We start from the raw sequence: 25,781 nt of genomic DNA, 5'->3' as shown, positions 1-25,781 counted from the left end.
CTGCTTCCCTGCCCCGCTGATGTCCCTTGGCCGCGGCCATCGGGGCTGCGGGGTTTTTGAGCACGCCGGCTGTCCCCGTCCCTGCCGAATTCCCCAGGGAACAGCTCCGCTTCCCCGGGCAGCACCGGCGCTGGGGGCGCCGCTGAAAAGAGCATCTCCCGGGCCAGGGGAAGCAGCGCGGGGCCGGGGGCAGCCCCGGCGGTGCGGGCGCATCCCGGGCGCGGACCCGCATCCTCCGCCCGCCGTGCGCGGGGCCGCGACGGGCGGCGGCGGCAGCGCCGAGGGGACGGCCCGAGGGGCGGCGGGGGCGGCTCCCGGGGCCGCGGCCGTGGCGGCGGGGCCCTGCCCAGCGCCGGGGCCGCTCCGCGCCTGGTTGGTGCCGTCGGGGCCGGGGGCGCGGCCAGGCCGGGGCCGGCCCGGTAAAGCGGCGGCGCGGGCGCGGCGGCCCCGCACCATGGAGGGGCACCTGGAGCGCTGCAAGATCGTGGTGGTGGGGGACACGCAGTGCGGCAAGACGGCGCTGCTGCACGTCTTCGCCAAGGACTGCTACCCCGAGGTGCGGGAGGGCTGCGGGAGGGCGGGCCGGGCTCCGCATCACCTCAGCTCACCTCTGCTCTCCCTCCGTCCCCCAGAGCTACGTGCCCACCGTCTTCGAGAACTACACGGCCAGCTTCGAGATCGACAAGCAGCGCACGGAGCTCAACATGTGGGACACCTCAGGTGGGCCGGGGGCTGCGCGGGGGTGGCGGCGCCGGCCGCGTCCCTCCGACCCGTGGGATCCCCGTTCCCGGAGCCGCCGGGCCGGGCCGTGCCTGGGGCAGCGGCTCCGAGCCCTGCGAGCCTCCCGGGCAGCGCCGGTAGCGCCGGGCGGGCGGGCGCTCCCGTGTCCCGCAGCTCTGCGGGGCTGCACCGGAGACGGCGAACGGCGAGAGAACCGGGAGCGGCTGCGGCGGGGCCGGAGGCGAGCGGGGAGGAGGGAGGCCTCGCCTCGGGAGGGATGCCCTGGCGCTGCCACAGAGCCTCTGGGGCTCGCTGGCGGCTTCTTGGCTTGGTTTGGTTTTGCTGCTTTGTGTCCTCCCTTGCGGTTCCGCTCAAAGCGCCGGGAACAGTGTCCCAGCCCACCGAGACCTGTCCCAAACTTCGTGCCTGCTCATGCCTCAGTGAAGGCATGAGTCGGAAGAGAAGTGCGTGATGCAGAGCTAATAGAAATATTAGCATCCCACAAAGTTCGCATGCACTTTGTAATTTACCTTTGGATCCTTTTGTACAGGCAGTGCAGCTGAATGCTGTGCTCTGCTGATGAATATACATCGTGTACTTGCTGAGGCTCTTTCCCCACATTCTCATAATTTCTGGAATCCTGATGACAAATAAGTTCCTCTCAGTGTCCAAGAACAGGAGTAAATGAAAACATGACGTAGGACTTTCTTTTCCTCTTGTTCATTCAGATTCCTTGCTGTAATTTTGCATTCATTAAATGACAGCTATAGGATTAGCATAGCTCTACCTAGAGTAGTGCTTTACTGAGTCTTGGACTAGCCCAAACATGTAAAATATGTTTGAGTCTTCTTCTGGAGCTTCCTGACCCGGGAGACCTTGCTTTGCTGATTTTTATTCCCTGAGACAAAAAGGGAATTCGATTCAGCTTGCTGGCAAGCTGTGAGCTGTGATGAGCCGTGAGGACACTGGCTCCTGGGGCAGGGCTGGGGATGAAGCGTTGGCTCTCGGTGTGTGAGCAGGAGCTGTGCTTGAAGCACACAGTGGTGGTTACATGGAAACCCTTGCAGAGTGGTTGCTGCTGGGCTGGTGTGTGTTTGGAGATTCTCAGATGTGGCCACAGTGAAACCATCCTGGCTGGTCCTGGGCTCCTTGAAGCTGCTCAGGGCGTGCCAGGACTCAGGGGTGGCCGACCTCACGTGTCACTGGGGTGCTCATGAGTGTTCACCCACATCTTGTTCACCCCACGGCTGGGGGAGTTCAAAACTTGGGCTTGGGGATGTGGTGGGTTATCTTTGCTAGGCACTGAATGGCTTTGCTCCTGAGTATCTGTGTTTGATAGAAAAAATGTCACCTTTGCGGGGTGTAGAAGCATGTTTGAAGCATTGCTTGCTTTTTAGGAATCCTCCAGAATGATCTGCTTTGGTCTTACAAATGTTTAAAGAGAAGGACATGATAAAAAGTCCTTTAAGAATGTATCTGGCACCTGCATCTGATGCTGTCACACGTTCATTTTTCCCCCTTGCAACAAAAGATGTTTTTCCAATATTTGTCTCTGCAGCCAAAAAATAATGGACTTTGATTTTTTCTCTTTTCTCCTGTGAAAAATGTCAGACCTTTTTAACAGCTTTGCTGTAGATGGAGTTCATCAGGTGGTTTTCCAGATAAATTCCCTTTGATTTGAAATACACAGGAGCTAGTTCTTAATAAACAATCCTGCAAAGCACTTCACAGCAGTTTTCCCTGGTAATCAAACTGAAATTTTTAGCTGTAGACTGCAAACCTGTATTAAGTTTCCACTAGCCTTCAGAGGCCCTTATGAATGGCAGCTTTGGCAAAAGAAGTTTTGCATCATAGTGAGTTGAACCAGCTGAGCTGAAGGATCAGGAGTAGCTCATTGCCCACCCCCCCATGAATGACAGGCATTGGTGGGCACTTCCCTTCTCTCTGGGCTACCTAACTCTTTATTTTAAGCTGATTTTCATGTAGGGGTTTATTGTTCATGATAAATTCCATCCTAGCAAGAGTGAGAAAGGGCAATCCTGACATGAGGAGGGGAACACTTTCTATTTTAAATGCTCTCCATCTCTTAGATAAGTGATTTGAAGTGAAATTCCCTGAGAAATCAGCAGAGACCTGGAGAGAGGAGGTGGATCTTGTTTTTTACTTTTTAATTAATTTCCCTTGCCCCATACTTAGTTGAGGAAGCAGTTGGAGACTCTGGAAGCTGCACAGAGGGAGCTGAGCATCACTCAGCAGTGGGTGATGGGGAAGTGCAGGCTGGCCTGGAAAACTCCTTTATGATGCCTGAGTGTGGCTGCAGCCTGCCTGGCCACTCAGCCATCCCACTGGTCAGCCCTGTACAGCCCAGGGTGTTGCCTTCTCCCCGTGTCCTGTCATCCTGGTGACAGCAGAGTGCTGGAAAATGCAGCCTTTGGAGCTGAACTGACCCCTCCTGCTAAGGGGCAAACACAGGCTGTGACACTGGCAGCTGGCAGGCAGGAGCTCTCATTAGAGGAATATTGACATCGAGTGCATGGAAGTGATGGAGAACTGAATGGCCCCCAATTTGTATTGTAACCTCTGATTTTCTTTAAATGTCTTTTAACTCTTTGTCCATTGACAAGGTTTTCTGGGGCTGGAGGGTGACTCTGGAGAGTTTCCAGCTTTGAGAATTGCGGGGTGAAACCTGTGGTGCTCTGGCAGGACAGATGCTGGGACTCTGCACTGTCTCAAATGTGCCTTAGATCCAGGGATGTACCAGGGAAAAAATCCGCTTGTCCAACATATTCTGGTTGAGTTTTGTGTTTGTTTCCATTTTTGTGCCAGCTTGGGACAGATCATGGGAGTAAAATTGCTTCAGGTTCCTTTTCACAGCATGTCAGGGATGTCCCATGCCTCCTGTTCCCAGTGCTACGTGCTGTTTGCTAGAGCCTCCACAGAAAAGCAGTTTGACATCTTTGTCTGTGAGGGAAGGGCTGCAGAGCCTGGATGGGGTAGGCATGGCTGCAGCTCCAGGGATTGACTCGTGAGCCTTCTGGAGGACACGGTGCTTTGCTGCCTTTCTTGTCCCTGTTCCTGTTCTGGCAAATTCTTTTGGCTGAACACGCTCAGCGCGGAAGCAACTCCTCTGCACAGGGCTGGTATTTTGTGGTGGGGGAAACTCCTGTTCAGTGGGAATTCTGCTGGCTTGGGAGTGCTGTTCCCAAAGGGCTGGGAGCCTCCCAGACCCGCAGTGCCTGTGCCGGGACCCAGCAGGAAGAGCTTTGTTCCTCGCGGCAGGTGGAGGATGCCTGGTGATCATTAGCGATGCTCCGCAAGGAGTGGGCGAGTTTCGAGTTTCGTTTGAGTGCGTCAGGTCTGGGAGGGAGCATTGTTACCCCCAGGCGTGCCGGGGCAGGGAGCTTCTCCTCAGCAATGCAATACTTCTTTCCCCGTGGGATCAGGGAGTGTCCCCGGGTCTGCCCAGCTCCGGGAGGTCTGGAGGTGGAACCACTGAGGTGCTCGGCAGGTGTTTGGCAGAGAGAGCCTCCAGTGAGCAGGGTGCCCTGCTGCCCAGGACTGCCCTGCTGCCCAGGGACCAGGTTGCCCAGGACTGCCCTGCTGCCCGGGGACCAGGTCTGCCAGCTCCAGGAGATCTGGAGGTGGAACCATTAAGGTGCTCGGCAGGTGTTTGGCAGAGAGAACCTCCAGTGAGCAGGGTGCCCAGGACTGCCCTGCTGCCCTGGGTGTCCCTGTGCTTGGAGTGTGTCCCACCACTGCTGGCATTGCCAGTGCCCCCGCTGCCCACGCTGGACTGGCCCAATGCCCTGCCTGTTCTGCAGCATTTCCCTGGCACTGAGAGCAAGAAAGGGGAGAGGAGCTCAAGCCATGCTGCTGCCCACAGTGCCTCAGCAAGGCCTGGGTTGGCAGCACTGGTGCTGGCAGGTCTGAGGCTTTATCCTGTATCTAGGTGGACTTTTTGTTCTGTTTTCAATAATGATGGTGAAGAGCCTACACTGTACCTTGCAGCTTGGACTGAGTTTTTTGCTTTTGGCTCAGCCCCTCTATGCTGGGAGGCTCTCCTGGTGTGCCTGTGGCCTCAAAGTGCAGGCAGTGACCTGAGGCCTTGGAGCTGCTTGATGCATCTTTTGCTGATGCAGACTGAGCTGCAGAGTAGAGCTGCCTGCTTCTGGTTGGGATATCTTTGCCAGTGCTCAGTGGGAGACCCAGGCTGGCGTTGTGCCTTGCACAAGGTCATTGTTGCCTTGGAAAGCTGCTGGAGGGGACTGTCCTTTGTGGCCCATCAGGATGCAGCGTGGTGGAGAGTCGCAGTGCCTGCTGCAGCCTGCAGTGTTGCAAGGGTCAGTGCTCGGGTTCAGCAATGCCTGCTCAGCTCAGAGCAGAGGAGCTGCGTGGCTGCCAGCCCTCCACAGCCGCTGTCTCTTCAGCAGATGTGCTTTCAAGACAAGAATAACGCTGTGAATTGCAAACCCCCTCCGCCTCCCTCTTTGCCTGTGCTCAGCAAACAGTCTGCCTTGGAATGGCCTGTGTGGGAACCCACAGGCTGTGATAACAGATCCTTCTTTTAAGGGAACTACTGAGGAATGTTGATGAGATTAGAGAGCTGAAAGGGGCTGAGTTTAGCAATGGCATCTCCATGGATGCTGTGGCTGTCTGTGCCTGGATTCCCAGCGTGCAGCTCCAGGATTGCCATGGCTGCCTCTCCCAAAGTGTCAGAACAAGCTCTGTCTCAGAAAGACTTCAATGCTACTTGCACTCTGAGGCACAGAGAAAACGTGGAGCTGCCCTTTCCATACCAAAAGAGCTCCTCCCATGCTTCCTGTTCAGAGAGCCTAAAACCAGCATGCTTGTGTTGTGCCTCAGCAGAAATATGTAGTTAATCCTAAAAATACGTGCAGCTGGGTCACATTCTCACGCAGGTCAGTAACCAGTCAGACAGAACTTGAAAGGGTTGCAGCAGAAATGCTGATACTGAAGTGGGTGGAGGATGGACCTTGAGGAGACATGACAGGACAAGACAGGGCAGGGCAGTGCCCAGGAGAATCATCCCTCTGGGCTGTGCACAGTGTGGGGGGCATGCTGCAGTGCTGTGTGGCTCAGGGATGGAGGCTGGTTCTGCTCTGATGATCCCTGTGGCATCATCCATCCTTTGTCCCCTACACCACATCCATCCTTTGTCCCCTACAGATCTGAGAGGCTGAAGCCTCTGTGGGGCCATGAGATGTCCTGGGAGTTGTGGGAGTTGCTGAGGAACGTTGCCTTTAGGGACAACTAGCTGGCCCTGCTGGCTGCTGTGACCTTGTGGCCAAGGAAGGATGTTCTGTGGGGTGGGTTTGTTCCCATCTCAGGTGCAGAACCCTTTCCCACAGCCCAGAGGTGATCTGCTCCCTCCTATGCTCTGCTCTCCCTGCTCCTTTTGCCCCAGATTCTGAAGATAAAATCTCCACTCCATTAAACTTTGCAAGTGTACAGGCCCAGCCTTCCCTGTGGGAAGAAACCTTATCTGGCAGCCAAATGCTTGGGGAGGGATCTGATGCCTGTGAACAGTGAACCTGAAATGTGCAGCACTGCACCAAGGGAATTGTGTTCATTCAGCCCTCAGCCCTGCTCCCTGAGGGCAGAGTGTGTGCTGGCTGTGCTGCAGGAAGCTCTTGCTGCTCTAGGTCTCTGTTGTACCCTGCAGAAAGCATGACAGGCACGTTGTGGCGATGCCAGCTGTCCTTGTGACATGGCAGGAGTGCCAGGAAGGGGCTTGTGACCCCGTTTGTCTCCCTGATCAGCTGCTGCAGGCATGAAAAGGCTGGGAGAGCTCCTCAGCTGCATCTGCAGACACAGTCCTGCCGTGCCAGACACCCCGTGGTGCTCCCCCAGGAGCCAGCAGGAGCTTCCAGGGGCTCCTCACAGTTGCTGGAGGGAGGTTTGCACCTGAGCAAGCTTCTCTGGACCACAGGTAGCTGCATATGTGAGGCAGGACACAGGAGTACCTCAGTGCCTGCCTGAGCTGGGGATTCCTGCACTGGTAAATCCAGCAGAACAGCCTCCTCCTGAGGGGCAGGCTTCAAGTGATGAGATCTGGAGAAGGGCCCAGAAGTGCCACCTCAGCCTATGCAAATACCATTCCCTTCATCCTGAAGGTGTGCCAGCTGGGCTCTTTAGTAATTCACTGATTTTTGTACGTGCACTGTAAGAATTAGGAGCAGAGGTTAATTGTCCAAACTGATGAGCTGTTTTTTTCAGTTGTGCACCTCCCAGAAGAGTGTTCATTCTATGTCACAGAGCAGATTCCTCCTTTCCTATACTTCAGGGGTTTGCAGTGATGTTGCACAAGCAAAAGTTCAGCCAGGACAGAAGGTTGTGGGAGTCCTGGGGCTGTTGACAAAGCTGCCAAAGCAGGACCAAGTCCTCTTAGCCAGAGCTTGGCTGAACCCTGGCTGGGATCTGTCTGGCAGAGTGGACATCCTCTGTCATCTCTAGGGGCTGGTGCTCATCTGCCACCTCTGTGTGGGGAGGTGACCCAAACCTCTTTGTTTTGTCAGTGTAGCCCTCCAGAAAGCTGGGATGAGTTTGTGTTTCGTTCCATGAAGGCTGCTCTTGGCAGTCCCTGCAGAAAGCAGCATTGCTGCCCCTTTGGGGAGAGTTTACAGTGAGCCCCCCAAGACAAGTGTGCTGCTGAGAAATGGAAGTTTTGGCAGTGCTCATCTCTGTTTTATGCCAGAGCTGGGCTGTGGGAGCCCCTTGCAGAGCAGATCATGGCTCTGCAAGCAGTCTGGCTTTCCTGGTGTGTAAAGCCCTATTGTTGGATGGAGGGTGTCTGTGTGAGGAGGCTCATCATCTCTAGAACAGCTAATAAAGATCAAATGAAGATTAGCACCCTGTTGGTATAGATGAAACAGCATATTTCTGTCCCCTGCCCAAGAGTGGCATTGAGCTGCACTGCCGGGCACTCCAGGATTTACCAGCCAAGGGGAAAGAGGAGCTACTCATGCTTGTATCCACCCCTGAATTGTAGACAACAATGTGGATTTTATTTTTAAGCTGGTTGTAGGCTTGCCCCAGTTTTCTCTTTAATCATGAACAGATGCACTTAGGTCCTGTTTCTTGCAGACCTGGATGCCAAGTGGGAGAATGACTCATGCAGTAAAGGAAGGCTGAATCTGCAGACACACCAGCCTTGGGCTCCTCTCTGTGTTTGGAATTGCCAGACTGGGTCTCTGGAGTGTCTTGCTGGAGTATCTGTACGGTGTCAAGTGCTCATAATCCATAAAACTGAAGAGCTTGAATTGAAGGCTCTGGCTTTTTTGGCTTGCTTAGGTGAGGTTTTGGGGGGGTGTTTTGTTTAGTTTTTGGTGTTTTTTTTAATTGTCATATGCAATGAAAAAGTAATAGATGCAAAACCTAGAAGATTAATCACCCAAACAATTCCCTGATTCAGTAGAGATGTCTCCAGAGCAAACTGGGGATTACCTTGGCTGGGAGCAATGCAGATTTCCTGCCCCACAGAGCAGCGCTGGCTCTGGGTCCCCAGGGGTTTCTCTCAGTCTCCTGGGGCGGGCAGAAGCTGCTGCCTCTGGCTGGGAGCTGAATGCCAGCTCAGGTGCCAGGGCTGACTCCTGCCCTTTGGAGCTGGAGCAGAAAGTTAATGAATGTGAAGCAAATTTTGATCACATTTAAAAAGAGAAGGTTCTTTACCTCGTGCTTCCCTCAGCTCCTCCTGCCAGCGCAGGAATCTCTCCCGCTGTGGTCCCAGGTGATGGGAGCAGGATTGCTGGCAGGATTGCTGGCACTGGGTGACCCATGGGGGTCCTGTGGGGTGCTGGGGCTGCAGCAGCGCTGTGGGCTCTGTGCTGAGGGGCTGGCTGGCTGCTGAGGAGCAGCAGGTTGCTATGATACAGTTTGCTGTGGCAATGTCTGTGCTGAATGAGCCAAAGCTGCCCCTACAAAAGGAGCATTCCTCGGCTGGGAGGGGGTAGATTTATCTGAAGTGTTTATGTAAAACTGAGAAGCTGCAGGGAGAGGATGTGCGTGGGAACGTTTCCTCCAGCACCAGGGCCCCTGTCTGGAGGCAGACAGCCCAGTGTGCATGGGGGAGAGGGCAGGGCTCAGATAAAGGACCGGGCTAATTCAGGCATGCAGATCAGCCCTGGATCTCCCGTCCTGTGCTGTGTTGTTCTGTCAGCCCATGGCAAACGTGAGACTGAAAAGATGTTCAAAGGGGAGCTCAGCACTGCTGTGCTTGGTGCTGCCTGTGAAAGCAGCCCCGGGCTGTGCTGGGCTGGCTCATCTGGCTGTGACTCTGCCCAGGTGTGACTGACTCTGCCCAGGTGTGACTGACTCTGCCCAGGTGTACCTCTGCCAGGTGTGAGCCTGAGGCGAGGTCAGAAACTCTGTGCTCTGGACACTGGGTCACCCTGGCTCACCCTGCCTGCCTGTCTGGCATCCCTGTCCCCAGAGCTGCCCAAGATGCCACAGGGACTGACTCCTTTCCATTATGGAGCACGACTTTCCCTCTAGGAAGAGGGCTGGGCTCTGCAGGGGTCAGGGTCTGTTTCTTCTGTGCTGATCCCAACCCTTTCCCTTCCCAGTGACTTTGCAGGGACAGAGCCCCATCTCTCCCCAAGAGGAGCAGGGGGTGCAGGTGCCTTTGCTCTCCTGGGCTGGCTGTAAAAGCTGGAGACACCTGTAGCCAATTTTGCTGGGAATCCAATTGCACATCAAATCCAGGGCACCTTCCCCTGGCTGCCTGGGAGTGGCAGGGGCTGGGCTGGCCCTGGAGCTGTGCTGTTGTTGGTACCATGGTTTGAGCTGGATGGCCAGTCTCTGGCACTGGGCAGGGTTTGGGAAGGCTCCACAAATCCCTCAGCCTGCCCCATGTGGGCTCTGGGCAGAGGCAGGAGCGTCAGGCTCTGCTCCCCAGGTGTTTGCAGAGCTCCTGCTGTGCTGGGGACTGTGCCCCACTCTGCACCTCAGCTGGGAGCCCCTGTGCACACAGGACCTGGGGTTGGAGCTCCTGCAGAGCATCAGCCCATTCTCCTCTGGTGCCCAGCCCAGGCTCATTTCCATCCTTCCTGAAACACAAGCCACCTTCATCCATAATTCATCAGGTGCTGAACTTCATCAAGGAGCCACCTGACACCTGGGCTGCACCCTTCTCCCGGGGTGGGAAAGTGCCAGGTCCAGACATCCCGAGGAGCTGCAGCAGGAAGCAGGTCTGGCTTCCTCAGCCTAGGGTGGGCAGTCCTGCTTTTGGAGGAGGCAGATTCAACAAGGACTCTGGTGTCTCTGTTTCCTCTTTCCATAAATAAAATCTGCTTCTCATCCCTCCAGGAAGTTTAAATCATTTGTCTTTGCAATATAAAACCAAAACAGTGTTTTTAAGCAGCAGTGAGGCTGATTGCTCCATGATTGTTTGCTGAGGTGTCTGCACTTGCCAACAGAGTGCAGTGCAAATAAAAACGCTATGGCACTGTGACTTTCCTGCCCAAAATTTGCATTGAAGGGGTGTGTGTGTGCTCATGTTTGTAGCAGAAGCCATGCAGGATTCAGGCTGGGCTCTTTGCCGGCTCTCAGTTCCTGTGGAATGCAGAATCATCCCCTTCCATTTATAGCTCATTCACCAAATCCTGTCACTTCTTTTATATACCAAAAAGAATCTGACTTTTCCCAGCACAAATCCAGAAAGAAGGCAACTCATTTTTACCTGCCACAAATTCTCACAACCTCTGTCAGCAAGCTGTCCTGTATAAAGACAGCAAGGGAGGATAAAACCCAGCAGCAGCATTTGCTGTCTTTTCTCAGCCACACCTTTGCACTGCGAGGGATGCAGCAGTGGCATGACAAGTGATGGAATCCAGGCGTGAGTGGTGAGCCAGGCGTGTGCGGTGCTGAGCCTCCTGCGTGAGCAGCATCCCCAGCAGCACTGCTCCACCAGGGAGGGAGAGGGATGCAAAACTTGCCTCTTCCCTCTGTCAAGGGGCAAATATAAGAAAACAAAGGCAAAATATCCGACTTCCATGCCTAAACAAAGGAACTAAAATCCTCTGCCAGTCCAACCCTGCTGAACCTTCTGGCGTGTGGTCACCGCTCCAGCAGAGCTGTCTGTGGCGTGGCAGTGTCTCCAGTGAAATGAGCAGGGCTTATGCCTTTATTAATGTTCAGCTCTTTATTAAAAAGATCAGCTGGGCAGGGGGCTTGACATGGAGCTCGCCCCTGCTGTTGTAGCTTTTTCCCTGGTAGCTGAAGGGGAGAAGGCTGCAGAGTCTGTCCCTGGAGTCTCCATGGCACGCTGGTAGCTGGAGGTGCAGAGCTGTGCAGTCTGTATCTGAAGTGACCAGAGGTGCAGAGCTGTGCAGTCTGTATCTGAAGCAGCCGAGGTGCAGAGCTGTGCAGTCTGTATCTGAAGTGATCAGAGGTGCAGAGCTGTGCAGTCTGTATCTGAAGTGACCAGAGGTGCAGAGCTGTGCAGTCTGTATCTGAAGCAGCTGAGGTGCAGAGCTGTGCAGTCTGTATCTGAAGTGATCAGAGGTGCAGAGCTGTGCAGTCTGTATCTGAAGCAGCTGAGGTGCAGAGCTGTGCAGTCTGTATCTGAAGCAGCTGAGGTGCAGAGCTGTGCAGTCTGTATCTGAAGTGATCAGAGGTGCAGAGCTGTGCAGTCTGTATCTGAAGCAGCTGAGGTGCAGAGCTGTGCAGTCTGTATCTGAAGCCCCAGCACACCGTCCTCTCTCCTTCCCTCCTGGCTCACTGGTAGCCGCAGGGTGAGGGGATGTGCAGAGCCTGCTGCCAAGTCCAGCAGCAGCTCTCCCTCTCCTTCCCTCTTGCTGACACCAGGAAGAGCTGAAGGGTGAGGGGATGAGCTGGGATCTGTTGCCGAAATTCAGCAGCAGCTGTCCCCTCTCCTTCCCTCCTGCTGTTCTTTTGTGCCTGCTTCCCACAGCCCCGTCCAGTCTGGTCCCCTGCAGGCTCTGGTGACAGGTCAGACACAGACCAGGGATGTGGTTCCCTTTTCCCCAACCAGCACACCCATCCAGCCCCTCCACTGTGCCCAGCCTTCCATTTAGGGGTGTTTTCATCCCCCAAACCCCCTCCCACGATTCCACTGGTCTCCCTATTTTGCATCCCAGCCTTAGAATGGTAGCGAGGGTGGGTGGGGGGGGTAGGTGATTCCCAGGAGCAATTAGCTCATTAACATTGTGTCCCAGCAAGGCTGTTTTGTTCATCACAAGTTGTTACTGGAATTAAAGCCTGCTGGGGGTTTCGGGCTGCCCTTGGTCCTGCTGACCCCTCTCCTCTCCGCAGGCTCGGCCTATTACGACAACGTGCGGCCCTTGGCCTACCCGGACTCGGACGCCGTGCTCATCTGCTTTGACATCAGCCGCCCCGAGACCCTGGACAGCGTGCTCAAGAAGGTGAGTCCCAGCAGGCAGAGGCTGCTCTGCCCCAGCACGGCCGCCCTGTGCCCTCGGGACCCCGGCAGGGCTCACAGCTCTGTGGCTTGCCTGGAGCTCTGTGCTCTGCTTGGGCTGCGCATGTCGGAGCCCCGGCCTGGGTCAGGGGCTCCGTGTGGTGGGAAAGTCTCTCCTCCAGCCCGTGCTTCCAAAGGAAAACTCTGCAGCCTCTTGTTGTTCGGTGTCAAGGCAGTTTATTGCAAGTTATCTAAAAGATTTTCTTCTTGGGCTGCTGTGGTTTGCTCACAGCTCAGGCAGAGGCACACACACACCCTGACATCCTCTCTGTCTGCTGTCTTCTTCTTCTCCTTCCCCGCCCAGGGCTGCTGCTATCTTTTATATGATATATTACATATTACATGTTTATAGTTTTCCCCCAATACCTACTACCTTTATTACAAAGTGCTTTTCTACTCTAAACCAATCCATAAGTGCCAACATCACCAAGAACATGGAGGCAAGGAAGAAGAAGGAGGAAGAACAGGATCAGCCCACTTTCCTCCATCTTAGAACTTCTGACCCCCATGTACAAAGTAAAAACCGCCCTGTACAGGTGCTAAAACCCCCCTGTACAATACTAAAAAGTTTTCCCCTCTACTTTGCAACTACTTCTACTATATTATCTAACCCTTTGTGACTGCTTGTTCCACCTTCAAAGTTGGTAACTCATTCCATGGCTCAAACTCAAAATCACAGCTGTTTCCAGCTGCCTGCCGGGGTGTAAAATACTTCTGACCAAGGTATGGAACCTCTAAAAATGTCAGAGGGGCATTTTGAGTTCCAACACGTGCAGAATGCAAAATATTTCCATTTGGAAGGAACCTAGGGAATGGTGAAGCTCACAGCAGCTTGCACCATGTGTGTGGGGTCTGGCTGTGTTCACATGTACCAGTGTGAGCGCTCAGAGAAATGTTGGGCATTTGTTCTGTTTTCCATCAAGACCTTGGAGGGTACTATGGATCTCTGTCAGCAGAACAACCAGTGCCTATGGATTGCCTGCAGCAGCTGGGAAGTAGCCCCTGGTGCTTGTTTCCAAGCAAGCAGTTTGCTGTTTTTTGGCTCTCCCCTCAGTTCAGCATCTGCATAGCAAAAAAGACAGCAATCAGTTCTGTATAGCTCGTCAACAGAAATGATGAGCTGTGGTGCTGAATGTGAAGTGAATTAATAGGATGAGATGGCACAATGCCACTGGCCTGGAGAGCAGGCAGGGCCCCAAGCCTGCCCTGGCACAGCTGAGCGGCCGTGCTCTGTGGGAACAGCTGAGAGTTCTCTACCTGCACCTTAGTGCCTTTCAGCACAGCTGATATTCCAGCTGGCAGGTCCCAGAGAGCCTCACAGGGCTGGGGATCTGCTTGGAGCAGCCCTGGCTGGTCTCCAGTGGGTCTCTTCTGCAAGAAGGTCCCACACAAGGCTTTCCTCTGAGGTGAAGTCCAGCAGCTTGGAGTGCTGCTCAGAGGAGTGAGGCTCAGTGGCTTCCTCATCGCATCCCTTGGTCCTGGCTGTGCCCTGCTTCCTTCCCTGCATTCAGGGAGCTGTGGTTCTGCTGTGCAGGAAAGCATCTGGCAGCTGCATCCTGTCCTGGGGGGCTGGCATCTCATTTGTGACACTCGGAGACACCAAGGCATGAAAAGCACCACAGAGCAGCAGCTCCCGTGGCTGTTCTCCTCAGAGAGCCCCAGGGCTGGGATGGCCACAGCCTGAACATGTCACATTGTGCTGGCTGGCCTCTTGGCCTCTCCACATTTTGCCAAATGTTGTGCTGAAGCAAGTGCCTCTTACTCAGCTGCTGGCAGGGCTGAGAAGTGGATCTTTGTCTCAGGAGTGTCCTGGTGAGGGGACAAAGACCCTTCAGATAAATTGGTCAATGGCTCAGTGTTGGCTTCCAGAGCAGGTCCCGGGTACCAAGCAGGCTGGGTGGAGGGAGAGTGTTTCATGTAGACTCAAAGAATTCACTGCTCAACTTGGGAGTCAGCAGAATAATAATTCAAATGAATCACTTACACCTTAATGAAATATAAACCTCTCAATAATTAGGTGGGGCTGGAAATTATTTGTCTCTCTGCACACTCTTCATGTGAGTCCACCCTACTCAGTGCATGCCTTTCCCTGTACAGCCTCACAGATGTTTTGAGTGCTGCTAGGCAATGTTTTTTTGATATGGTAACTTAAAATAAACCCTAAATCCCAGGGGATTTCTTAAGTGCCTCTGAGTTGATGCCTTGTTTCCTTTGGTGCAGGCTCACAGCCTTATGACAGTGAGGAAAATTCCTAAGACACCATGAAGTTGAAATGGGTTTTAGCTTGTGATATCAGGCAAATAAGGAAAATAACATTTCCTGTTCATGCCTCAGGCCAAAATTCAGCAGAGGAAATCTTTATTAATGCCTCCCCTCTGATGCCTGGGCTGCTGTACAGCATGTACAGTCAAAGGAGCAGAGGCATCTGAGGGAGGGCAAGCAAGCAGCTCTGCCTTTCATGCTGAGCGAGGTTTCATGGAGTGGTGCCTTGCTTCTGACAAGTCTTGATAGCACAACAGGGTTTGGGCTGCCAGAGGTGCAGTCATGCAGGAAGAGGGTCACAGCTCTCTGCACAGACTAGAGAGCCCTGTGTCACCACAGAGGTTGTGGCCTCTGCCAGGTGTGAACAGACCTTGTAGCTCAAATCCCTCACGTAAATTAGGGTGCTTGAATTCCAGCTCCAAAAGAACTGGATGTGTTCACTGGGGGGTTGTGTAGGCCTTTGGTGCTCTGTGGCTGCAGCACCATGATCTCCAGCACGCTGCTCAGGGGGTGTTTGAGTCCTTGGCAAGCAGATACCTGAAGATACCCAAGATAACCTCCTGATAGAAAATAAGATTTTTCATATTTTGCAGTTGCTTTGGTCTGATACTGGTTGAATGACATTTGGGTGGTTCTTGGCACTCCCTTCCCCACGAGGTTGTGGACACTGGGTTTGGTGGCTTGGCTTCCTTTCTGCTTCTAATTGCCCAGGGTATATGCTTAACCCTGAGTTATCATAGCAGGAAATTGCTAATTTCAAGTGACACTTCAGTTGGTGTAATCTCTATTTATTATCTGCTTTCTACTTCAGCACCACTAGATAAGTAACTGGAGCATTGACATGCTGATGGAGCCGTGCAGGTCTCCCCCGGGGGAGGTCACAGGTGATGGATTTATTTACTGCTGCAGACACAGCTGACATCAGGCATTCACTTTGGGAGCTCTGAAAGGAGTCATTTATATGAAGGACATGGATGTTTGCCCTGGCCTTCTCTTTCCATTGCTTCAATTCTTAATTTCCCTGGCTATAGCTACGCTCTGAATATCATAATGTCTCTAACAGGTGGTTCCCGGTAATAAATAGTGTGTGAGTGTGCAAAGAGCTCTCCACTGGCCATGTTGACCCTTGGGGTCCCAGATCTGAGCACCAGACTGTGTGGCTGTTGTTTTCCCACAGCCAGGCCTGGCCTCCTGTGGCCTTGCAGAGGGGACCACACTTGGATGGGGCAGGTTTGCAGGGCATAACCTGGAACAGGTGAGCATAAAGTAGTCCAAGGGGAACTCTGGCCATTCCCATTCTTGACCTTGGCAGTCATTAAAGAGCCCTGATATGCTAACCAGTGTTTGAAGAGTTGTGACACCCCGTTTGGAAAAGCCACACACACCAGAGGCTCTCCTTTCCTCCGCAGTGGCAAGGGGAGACGCAGGAGTTCTGCCCCAACGCGAAGATCGTGCTGGTGGGCTGCAAGCTGGACATGAGGACAGACCTCAACACGCTGCGGGAGCTCTCCAAGCAGCGCCTCATCCCCGTGACCCACGAGCAGGTGAGCTTGGGCAGTGCCCAGGGAGGGGAGGCTCTGCTCTGGCACCCACTGCACCCAGGACTTGCTCTGCAGCTGCTTTGATCGTGGCTCGGGGGCTCGGAGCTGCTCGTGTTTCCACCACTCTTGTCCCCAGCTCTGGAAGACCCTGACTTATTCCTGATGCTCTGCTGAGCAGCCAGCCAGTTAGTAGCCAAAAAAAGTCATTCCTCAAAGCAGGTGGAAGTGCCTGATTTGGCAAGTTGGACTGGCTAAAGGGGATTGTTGTCCTTCTGCATCTCCAGTTCAGTGCAGCTCTTTCTGCTCCCAGTGATTCCTGCTTGGGTTCTGCGTAGGGACAAAACTGCAAGAGGGAAGAAGCCATGGCTGAAGGGCTGAGGGGATGGTGCCAGTGACCTCCAGAGGAGCCAGCAGTGTCTCCAGGCTGGCAACAGCCCCAGACTCTGGTGCAGGGGCAGCTGCACTCTGAGCTGCTGCTGTGCCTGGCTCTGTGCTGTGCAGAGCAGGTGACTTCAGGCAAGGGGGGCTGCCCAGGTGTCCCAGCTGCAGGGGTGGCACCGTGTGAATGACAAATGCCAGTAACCCAGTGAGGAAAATAGCACGCTCCTTGCACGGTGTGGATGAAGGGAGGCAGAGATCTCTGAAGTTTGCTCTTGGGGAAAGAGGTTTATTGGGGGTGCAGGAGGGTCCTGCCTCGTGCTCCCAGACACAGCACGTGGCTGGGCCTGAGAGGATGGAAGAGGGGAGAGACAAAAGGAGGGTTTAGGAGAGGGGAAGCTCCAAGGGATGGGAAGTTCCAGGAGAGGGGAAGAGGTTCCAAGAGGGGAGGAAGTTCCAAGGGACCGCGTGGCCCCTCGAAGCCTCCTTATCAGGGGGGCTTCGAGGTGGGTTGGGATAAGGCATATCCAATGGGGTTGCATGCACTAATGTTTTAGGGGAGAGTACAGAGGTGTGGGATGAGCCATACATCCCATCACCCCAGGACCCATCCAAAGGCAGGGGTGTCATCCAGCTAGCTGGGAGAAATGTTCTCATCCTAGCTGTATTATTTATGAACAATCATATCTATGTATCATCTGCAACAAGCCAGGGCCCAGGGGTCTGCTCAGGAGGCTGCCCTCACCTCTGGGGCTGTCCCAGAGCCTTGCAGTGCTGGGGAGCCGCTGTGTCCCCGTGGTGCCGCCGTGCTCTGGCAGGGCTGTGGGGGAGGCCAGCGAGGTGTCCTGACCCTGTCCTGTCCCTGGTGTGTGTCTGGCCTGCAGGGCAGCGCGCTGGCACGGCAGATCGGGGCGGTGGCCTACGCAGAGTGCTCCTCCAAGGTGTCGGAGAACAGCGTGCGGGACGTGTTCCATGTGACCACGCTGGCCTCGGTCAACAGGGTGCACAAGAACTTGAAGCGCAGCAACTCCAAACGGGGACTGAAGCGGGCGTCACAGATGCCTGGCAGGACAGACTTACTGAGTGACACAGAGATCAGGAAAGACCGAGCCAAGAGCTGCTCCATCATGTGAAAAATGGGCTGTAAATAATGTGTGTGTGTTGTCCATTTGTACAGTGACCGGCTGAGACAAGGGCGTGGTGCTGGCTGCAGGAGCCAGCCTGCCTTTCCAAAGCCTTTTTCTCAGTCTCCAGGGCTGAGCAAAGGTCCCAGCTGCACGCAGGGCTGCACGAGTCGCCCTGCACTGTGGAGAATTCTGGGCTGGCTGCTGCTGTGCAGATTGCTTGGGATGAAGGAACCACTTGGCAGAGGAGCATTCGGGTGCTGGAAGGTCTGTGACTGGGTGAAACAAAGTAAAAGGGAGTGATACCCCTGTGTGCCACTCTCCTGTGCCCACAGCCCAGGCCCTGCCCGTGTGCAGCTGTGCAGCTCACAGTGTGGGGTGGGGGCTGCGTGGGACCTGGGCTGGAGGGAGCAGGGGCACTGTGAGCAGCAGAGTGCAATCAGGAGAAGGTATTCTTCCAATCTTCCTTGAGAAGGGAAATGATGTTTGAGGTGATGCTGCTCAGCCAGGTTGGACAGCAGATGCCATGGAAGGTGCAGGTCTGGGCCAGAGCTGGGAGGGAGGGCAGGCTGGGAAGGAACCTTACCCTGATGAGACACCACAGCAGTCCACCTCCTGCAGAGAGAAAAGACAGATGTCTCTTCCCACAGCATTTCAGATACTCAAACTGCATTTGAAATGCAACCAAGTGGATCTGGCTCTAAGGGAGAGGTGTGTCCCACTAGATGCATCCTGAGAATCGTGGTTCCCTTCAGCAAGCAAATGCCCCTGGGGAGCTTTGCTGACACCTGGGCACTCCCTGGGCTCTCCCCTGTCCTGCACACATGGCTCCCAACAATAACTGCAATAACAATCCATATCCTGCTCCTCACCCACTCCCAGCTGCAGATTGTGTTGCATGGTGCTGTGTTTGTCTGGTATCAATGAGAAAAAATGACTTTCTGCATATCTGCACCCTGTCTCTGCTGTGGCAGTGGGAGAGGAGGTGCTCCCTGCCCTTGTGCCTTGCTGTCTGGCCTCCTCCCAGCACCTCCCATTGCTTCTGCTGCTGTCCCCTCTGAATGCCTTTGATGACAGTATTAGCCTGGGCTTAATGTCACATGGACACTTTATGGAAAAATAGAATCTGCTCTGTTGCCAGATCCAGCTGTGTCTGTGGGCTACAGGAAAAATAAACATGATTGGAAAATCTGTGGTGCTTGGCTGTGTTTGTTTTTAAGTCAAACCACACATCCTCTCAAAACCTCTTACTGCCCAACTTACCTTTGTATCCTAATGTCTCTCTAGCTCTTGAAATACACTTGTGCACCCCCTTCAGTGAAAAACCCAGAGGCCTTATCTGCATGTACTCATTTTGGAGCTGAAACACCTGCCTTGAATAGGCTCTCCCTCTGTCCCGACTCCTGAAATTTTGTGCAGCATTTGCAAGTTGTCTGTGCCTGATTCAGCAGCCTGAGCTGCCAGGAGCTCTGTCCTCACTACAGAAATAGCTTTTGACTCAGTATTTTGTGTGTGCTCTCACACCCAGGTCTTAGGCTGCAGCTGCACGGTGAAGGAGTTTTGGGGAATGGGAACTGCTGATTTATCAGGACAAGAAAAGCTCCATCAGTGACTGGACACTCGTGCTGTGTGCAGGTTGCAAGAGCGCGAAAATTCCCAGCTGCAGTCTGAGAGGAGGAGGAACTGAGCAAGGCAGTGTGTTGAGAGCAACCCTCAGCATCTTGGTGCTTTTCTTGCACGCTCTAGGTTCCCCAGAGCCCTTGCAAACATTATTGAACAAAACCAGATCCCTGCTTGCATCGTAGCAGTCAGTGGCACACGAGAGTCACTGCCTGCTCCTCAGAACCTGTTTGCATTCTCACCATCCCCATGTCACACAGCCACTGGGACTCCCTCCTTTCCACACAGCAAGTGCATCCCCTTTTACTGTGCTCTAGCAGCTTTCAGGCTTTTGAATTTAATGTGGCAGTCTCTACAAAAGCAGGTTGAATTTAATGTGGCAGTCCCTACAAAAGCAGTTTCTGGGTCACTGATCAGTTTAAACTCGTGCTGGCTCTACCTTAACTTGTTAGCTCGCCCTGTAAGCAAATCTTAGTTCCAGGATCCATCCCGAGGGGCTGTGGGGGAAAGAGGGCAGAGGAGAGTTCATGGAGCCCTGCAGCTCAGTGGGGCACTCATGAGCAAGGCTGGTTACAGTCAGGGCAATCTCCAGTGCCACAAGATGCTCCCCAGTAAGGGGAGTAGGACATGGAACCCTAAATTGCCTCAATGAGGAGGCAGCTGCATTCTCCATGGTCTTGCCTCTACTTTCCATGGCCACATGAGCTCTCCCATGCACACCCAGTGCCAGAAAAGCAGCTGTTGTTTGGGGTTACACAAAAAGGATGGGATCTTGAAATCTTGGTCTGATTTCGTTAATTTATTTTCTGTGCTGGAGGGAAGTGTCATTTCTACTCACCTCACACCCCCTCAGCACAGCTCTAACTAGCTGGAGACCTGTGGTATGAAAATAATGGTGTTGGAGTGAAAGTAATTTGTGCCCAGCTGCTTCAAGAACAGCCAAAAAAAAGATGAAAAAAATTTGTATCGGCCAAAAAAAGTGCATTTTGCCAGAGCGAGCAGGGCCAGACTCAGATGCAGACATGTCCAGAGTAGGTTTGGACACAGAAATATGCAGCTCATGAGTAGCTAATGAAAGCCAAAATGCAAATGCTGCCACAGCTGAGCTGAACCCAAAGCATTCATCTGTCACCCTTCTATACAACCCAGACATGGACTGTGGGAAGCCTTGGGCTTGTGGCTTCAGAGTGGGACTGAATTCTGGGCAAATGGGTGTCCCTGTCCCCTTGTCTGCCCCTCCTCAGAGGAGTCCAAGGCTGCTCTCTGCAGCCACAATTCAGCACGCAGCTTAATATTCTGGCACTTGCTTCTCCACCAGCTTTCTTGTCTAATAAAGAGTGCTTGGACTCCCACAGTAGCTCATTTAACCAGACTTTTCAAAGGAGCTCCTCTCCCTCACTCTCCGTCTCTACAGAGGAATAAACAAGACAAAACAGGAAGCAAAATCAAAGGAAGAATAGAAAAGGCAAAAAAAGAATAAAGTCTGAAGCAGGAAAGGAGAGCTACAACCACAGGAGAGATCAAATGAACCCATTGTTGGGTCCCTTCTCCTCCAAACCTAGCCAGAGCCTGCTGGGAGAAGTTTGGGAGTCTTTTGTGTGTGTGTATACATACATACATGCATACATACATACATACATACATACATACATATATATATACACATAATGTGTGTGTATATATATATATTCTCCTATATATATGAGAATATATATATCTATATAAAAATATACATATACATATAGATACACAATATATATAGTCATATATCTATATATATTAAAATATATATAAATAGGAGTGGATAGCAAAGTAGTTAATAGAAATTTTGGGATTGTCAGCATGGGAACAGCTCCAAAGCACCAGCTGAAGTTAGTGGCAGGTAATTTGGGATAAAAAAAGCAGCAGTAGATGTGTGGGGGATGTAGCCCTGGCCCTCACTCGAAGCATCAGAATTCTGTTCAAAAGCACCAGGTAACCCAAGAATGTCACCCGGGGCTCCCGCTGCATCCCAGGGTATGGGACTGTGGCTTCTGCAGCCACGGAGAAGGCTCAGAGCCTGCTGGGGGCAGGGAAGGTGCCCAGGGCAGCCCCTCTGGGTGGGAGGGAGGCTCCAGCCTGCCTGGAGGGGACAGGGACTGTCCTGCTTGCAAGAGGGAAACCTCAGGGTCAGCTGGGGATGGAGTTTCCCGGGGAGTCTGGATGCCCTGAGCCCCTGCATCGCCAGGGGAGGGGCCAGACTCCCCAAAAGAAGCCCAAACCAGCTGCTGGTCTCAGCTCCAGCTGTGCTCAGCTGGCAGTGCTGGAGCTGCTGAGAGCTGCCTGTGGCTCACATGGGGTCAGTCCCTGCTCCCTCTGAGCTGCCCGGATGCCAGCTGCACCCCGTGGCTGCCCGAATGCCAGCTGCACCCCGTGGCTGCCCTGGCGTGGGGCAAGCCCTGGATCTGCAGGGATGGAGGAGCTGCTGCTGCAGAGCTCCCAGAGGCACAGCCAAGGATGCCTGGCCCGGGCAGATGAGTCAGCACAGGAAAGAGAGAAACAAAAACAAGCAGATGGAAGAGATGGAGCTGACACATGAAACACACAGCAAATGAGGAGGACTTGAGGCCCCTAATTAGTGGCTGCAGACAAATGAATGAGCAGCGCTGCCAGTGCAGGTGTCCTGCCAAAGAAAGCATTGCCCATCCCTGGGGAGCAGGGCAGGGACAGCCAGGGACAGCAGCCCCTGTGGTCTGGGACACAGCAGAAATTGTTCTGCTCCCAGGAGTGGTAACTTGTGAATGTTCTTGCAGTCCCAGCGTGTGTGCAGGCCTGGCAGGGCAGCAGGGGCTGAGCATGGGAGCTCCAGTGGTGATAAAATATATATATACACACATATAGATACACAATATATATAGTTGTGGCAAGCACATTTCTCTCCCTCTCAAGGTTTTTCATAGAGGTGCACAGAGAGAAATGAAAGAGAAAACAATTCCTATTTCTGCTCCTTGTTTTTTCCTATGTGGAATGGGTTTGGAGAATTGTTTACCTGGAGTGAGTGCTTGGTTGGATTCTGGTGAGGATTGTTTGAGCCTGATGGCCAATCCAACCCACCTGGGGCTGGGCTCTCAGAGAGGGGCACGAGTTAGAATCAGAGAAAGTAGTATGTAGTTTTAGTATCCTCCTTTTATATAGCATATTAATGTATTTTAGCATAGTTATAATAAAGAAATAATTCAGACTTCTGAATTGAGTCAGACATTGTCATTTCTTCCCATTTATATTTACAATATATAGTAATATATCTATATAAATAAATAAATAAATAAACACACAGACAGACACAGACACAGACACATATATATATATATATATATACACGTATGTATATATATATATCCTGGGGAAGCAGGGGCAGGGCAGGGGCTGAGTGATGTGAGCCAGCACCAGGGCTCAGGGAAGGGCTGCAAGGCCGTGGCACTGGGTCACCAACTCCTCAACAGTGCTTTTACAAGGTTGCTAAATGAGAGATAATCACTATCATTGTCACTGCTGGAAATGAAGGGATGGGACTGTTTTCAAGCTCAGAAGGATTTATTGCTCAGACAAACATCACTCTCAGGGGCTGTGAGGTTTTAGAGGAGCAAGCATTCAGCCACAGCTCCAGAGCAGTCACAATTTCTCTGTTACAAGGCAATAGAGAACTTTCTAACCCAAAGGACAGCTGCCACAGGGTTTATTTGGCTTTTCTAACCTACCACCTTTACTCACCTCTGCTGCACTGGGGGTACTTTTGTCCAAAGGGCTTTGAACTCACGTGCACACATTGGCTTCTGTGATAATTCTGAACTCTCAGCTTATTCCACACAGCCACACCCTGACACTGTCACCCTTCACCATCTGCTCAGCACAGTTTGGCACTCACTGAAGGCATATTCTCACCTACACCTATAGAAACATAAATTTATGATTTTTCTTCTTAATATCTGTGTATTGTATTTTTACACCAGTCTAAGCTTCTTCCAAGGCTGCAGATCAAATCCTTCAGTGTCTGTGGAGGTTTCTGTTTTTCCATTCCCACAAATCACTATATGTGAGATGGCAAGAAAAAAACCCTTATTACTCCAACTTGGGCTTTAAGTGTTAATTAATGGACACCTTCCAAGTCAGGATAACAGTGCAGTGACAATTCCCTGTCAGCAATCCCATCTGTACTAACTGATCTGGTGTTTAATGTAATAGCTTTGACCATAATGAGTTTAAATTATTGAAAAGAAATACATAAAGCCTTCATTAATAATTAACAATGTCTTCCCAGTGTGTTATTTTAATAATGCTCCATGACCTGTAAGATTAACAATCAGGGGACCCAAGGGAAAAGGAAGGAGAATGGATGATCAAATCAAGAAAGAAATCAAAAGCAGCTAAGAGTTCATTTCTTCTGCAACTGCAGCAACAGGAGTTAGAACTGAATGTCTGATACATGTGTGTGTGTGTGTGTGTGTGTGTGTGTGTGTGTGTGTGTGTATATATATATATATATATATATATATATATATATATATATAATGTATTTATATATTGCTACATACATAACCAAATGTAAGTCCTCCCTCTGACTTCACCCCTGTAGTTCTTTATTGCAGATCTGAAATTTTTAGGCATGTTATTCTTCCAGTGTAAGAATGCAACTTTCTTCAGTGTATTTTGTAATGTTTATATCCACTTCCAGACTGTTTAGACTTCTACCCTTCCAGGAATGACATGAGATCACTTGCTCCAAACCCATCAGCCTGACAAGTTTTGTTCTGATTTGACCTTGCAATTTCCAAACTCTATAATTTAATTATGTATTTTTTAGTAATGGCAGGTGCCCCTGTACCTCTGGGTACGTGCATGTCATGCTTAAAATCACAGAATCACAGAGCTGGCTGACATCACTGAGTCTGTGAGCCTTGGAAAACCAAATGTTCCTGGTCTGGCTTCCACTCTGGTGAGTTACCAGTGATGAAAATCTTTCCAGCAGCCCCCAAGTCCATCACCAGGACCCAGGGGCTCAGCCCTCTCAGAGTGATGCCTGTGCCTGGTTTGTAACTTCAGCTTTGATTTGAGTTACTGGAATGCTATTATGTCAAAAAAAGTCCAGAAATTAACAGACTAAAAGTTTGTTCACAGAACAACTAAATAGTCTCACAAAAAGAAGCGTGCCACGTGTACCAGAAATCCCCAAAAAAACTCAAAATATCTGACTTGTGTCCTGTCTTTATTTTGTTTTCCTTTGGTTATGGAAGAAAAAAAAAAAAAAAAGGTTTTATCATGCCTACTCTCACTTGGTATATGTAATGATTTTAGCAATATATACTTTAAAATTATTTTAAACCTATGAACAAATCTTCATAACATAATTTTGTAGTGACACTGTGGCAAGAAAATGGTGTTGTGCACTGGAAACATCCATCCAGAGGTGGATATTAATTATTGCTGATTGTCCAAGCATGTGCAGGAGCAGTCAAACAGCAAAAATCACAGACTAAGGACTCAGGGTTATTTGCCTGTGATTTTTTGCTCTTCACTTCATGGCAGAACAGCCTTTTTAGCAGTTTTCAAGTGTAAAACACCTTGGTAGTGTGCCTTGGTTGAAATGCAAGAAAATAAAACTGAAGGCAGGTCTCTCTCTGCAGCTCATCTGGGCTCCCCAAGCAGCTCCAAGAGCAGATTTGACCATGGTCTTTGTCTGAAGAAGGAATATCAGTGTGAGAAGCTCTGTAATTGCTGTCAGAAATGGTTTAGCTCATTAAATGTCCACATGAGGAACCTCCTTCAGTTCCTGGTGTTGCCAAGTGAATTTTAGGGAAATTAAAATCCTAGGACTTTGCAGTCATGCTTAGAGGCAGTGGGGTGATAATTTGGGACCACTGTTAAGCCAGGATGAGTTTCCATGAACTGAAATGTTGATGCTGAAGCCAGAATTAACCCCAAGGGTGGCAGAAGGGCAGCACTGGCACCTCTGAGGGAGGAGCAGCTGGAAGCAGCTGAGAGCTGAGCTGCAGAAACCCCATGGGCTGGAAAACACAGAATGATTTCAGCTACAAAGCAGGCAGCTCTCAGTGCTGCTAACCATTGCAAAGCCATGAATTTATCCTTAAAACCCCTCTAGAGGTGTTTCCCATGCCTGTTTCCATCTGCCCTCTTGCCCTACCTACACCCACTCAGTTTGGCAGTAAATGTTTGCTCTGTGCAGCTTCTCAAGCTGGGCTTTTCCCTTTCCACCTGGCCTAGCCTAGGGCTTAATTCTGGGTTTCAGGTCTCTAATTAATCACCAGTCATTTGGTATTTATATGAAAAGTGTCAAATTCTCTTTCAGAAAGAAAGAACAGCAAGAAAGCTCTGCAGGCACAAATAGGTTGAGGTTCTGTTCAGCCAATTCTTTTCAGAGGCTCCTGGAGTGCAGGGCAGTTCCCCCTGTCTGCATCCCCTGGCAGCCAGTGCTTCCCTGTGGAGCACGGCAAGCACAGAGATCCCACAGCAGCTGCCAGTCACAGGAATGAGGGATATCAAGCACTGTTCTGCTTCTTGGCTTCTTTTCTGCCTCTGCCAAGGTCGGGATTGAAGCATTTGAGACAATATTTCATGCTCAGACTCGGGTGTTTATTATTACTTGTCTATGTTCCAAGTCTACAGCGTTCTACTAACAAGCTA

At 51.8% G+C, this 25,781-nt stretch overlaps 1 protein-coding gene across 1 annotated transcript; it reads left to right on the top strand.

Annotated features, from left to right (window-relative positions):
- The first annotated feature begins 393 nt into the window (after positions 1-393).
- On the top strand, positions 394-18,672 carry RND2 (Rho family GTPase 2). Its single transcript, XM_021532850.2, has 5 exons — positions 394-556; positions 633-720; positions 12,013-12,122; positions 15,850-15,984; positions 17,244-18,672. Exons 1-5 carry the CDS (start codon positions 455-457, stop codon positions 17,490-17,492), a joined length of 684 nt encoding a protein of 227 aa, XP_021388525.1. The 5' UTR covers positions 394-454; the 3' UTR covers positions 17,493-18,672.
- Positions 18,673-25,781: the final 7,109 nt, after the last annotated feature.

Source organism: Lonchura striata, chromosome 25, assembly GCF_046129695.1.
Source record: "Lonchura striata isolate bLonStr1 chromosome 25, bLonStr1.mat, whole genome shotgun sequence".
NCBI lineage: Eukaryota > Metazoa > Chordata > Aves > Passeriformes > Estrildidae > Lonchura > Lonchura striata.
This window is presented reverse-complemented; position numbering and strand designations above follow the sequence as displayed.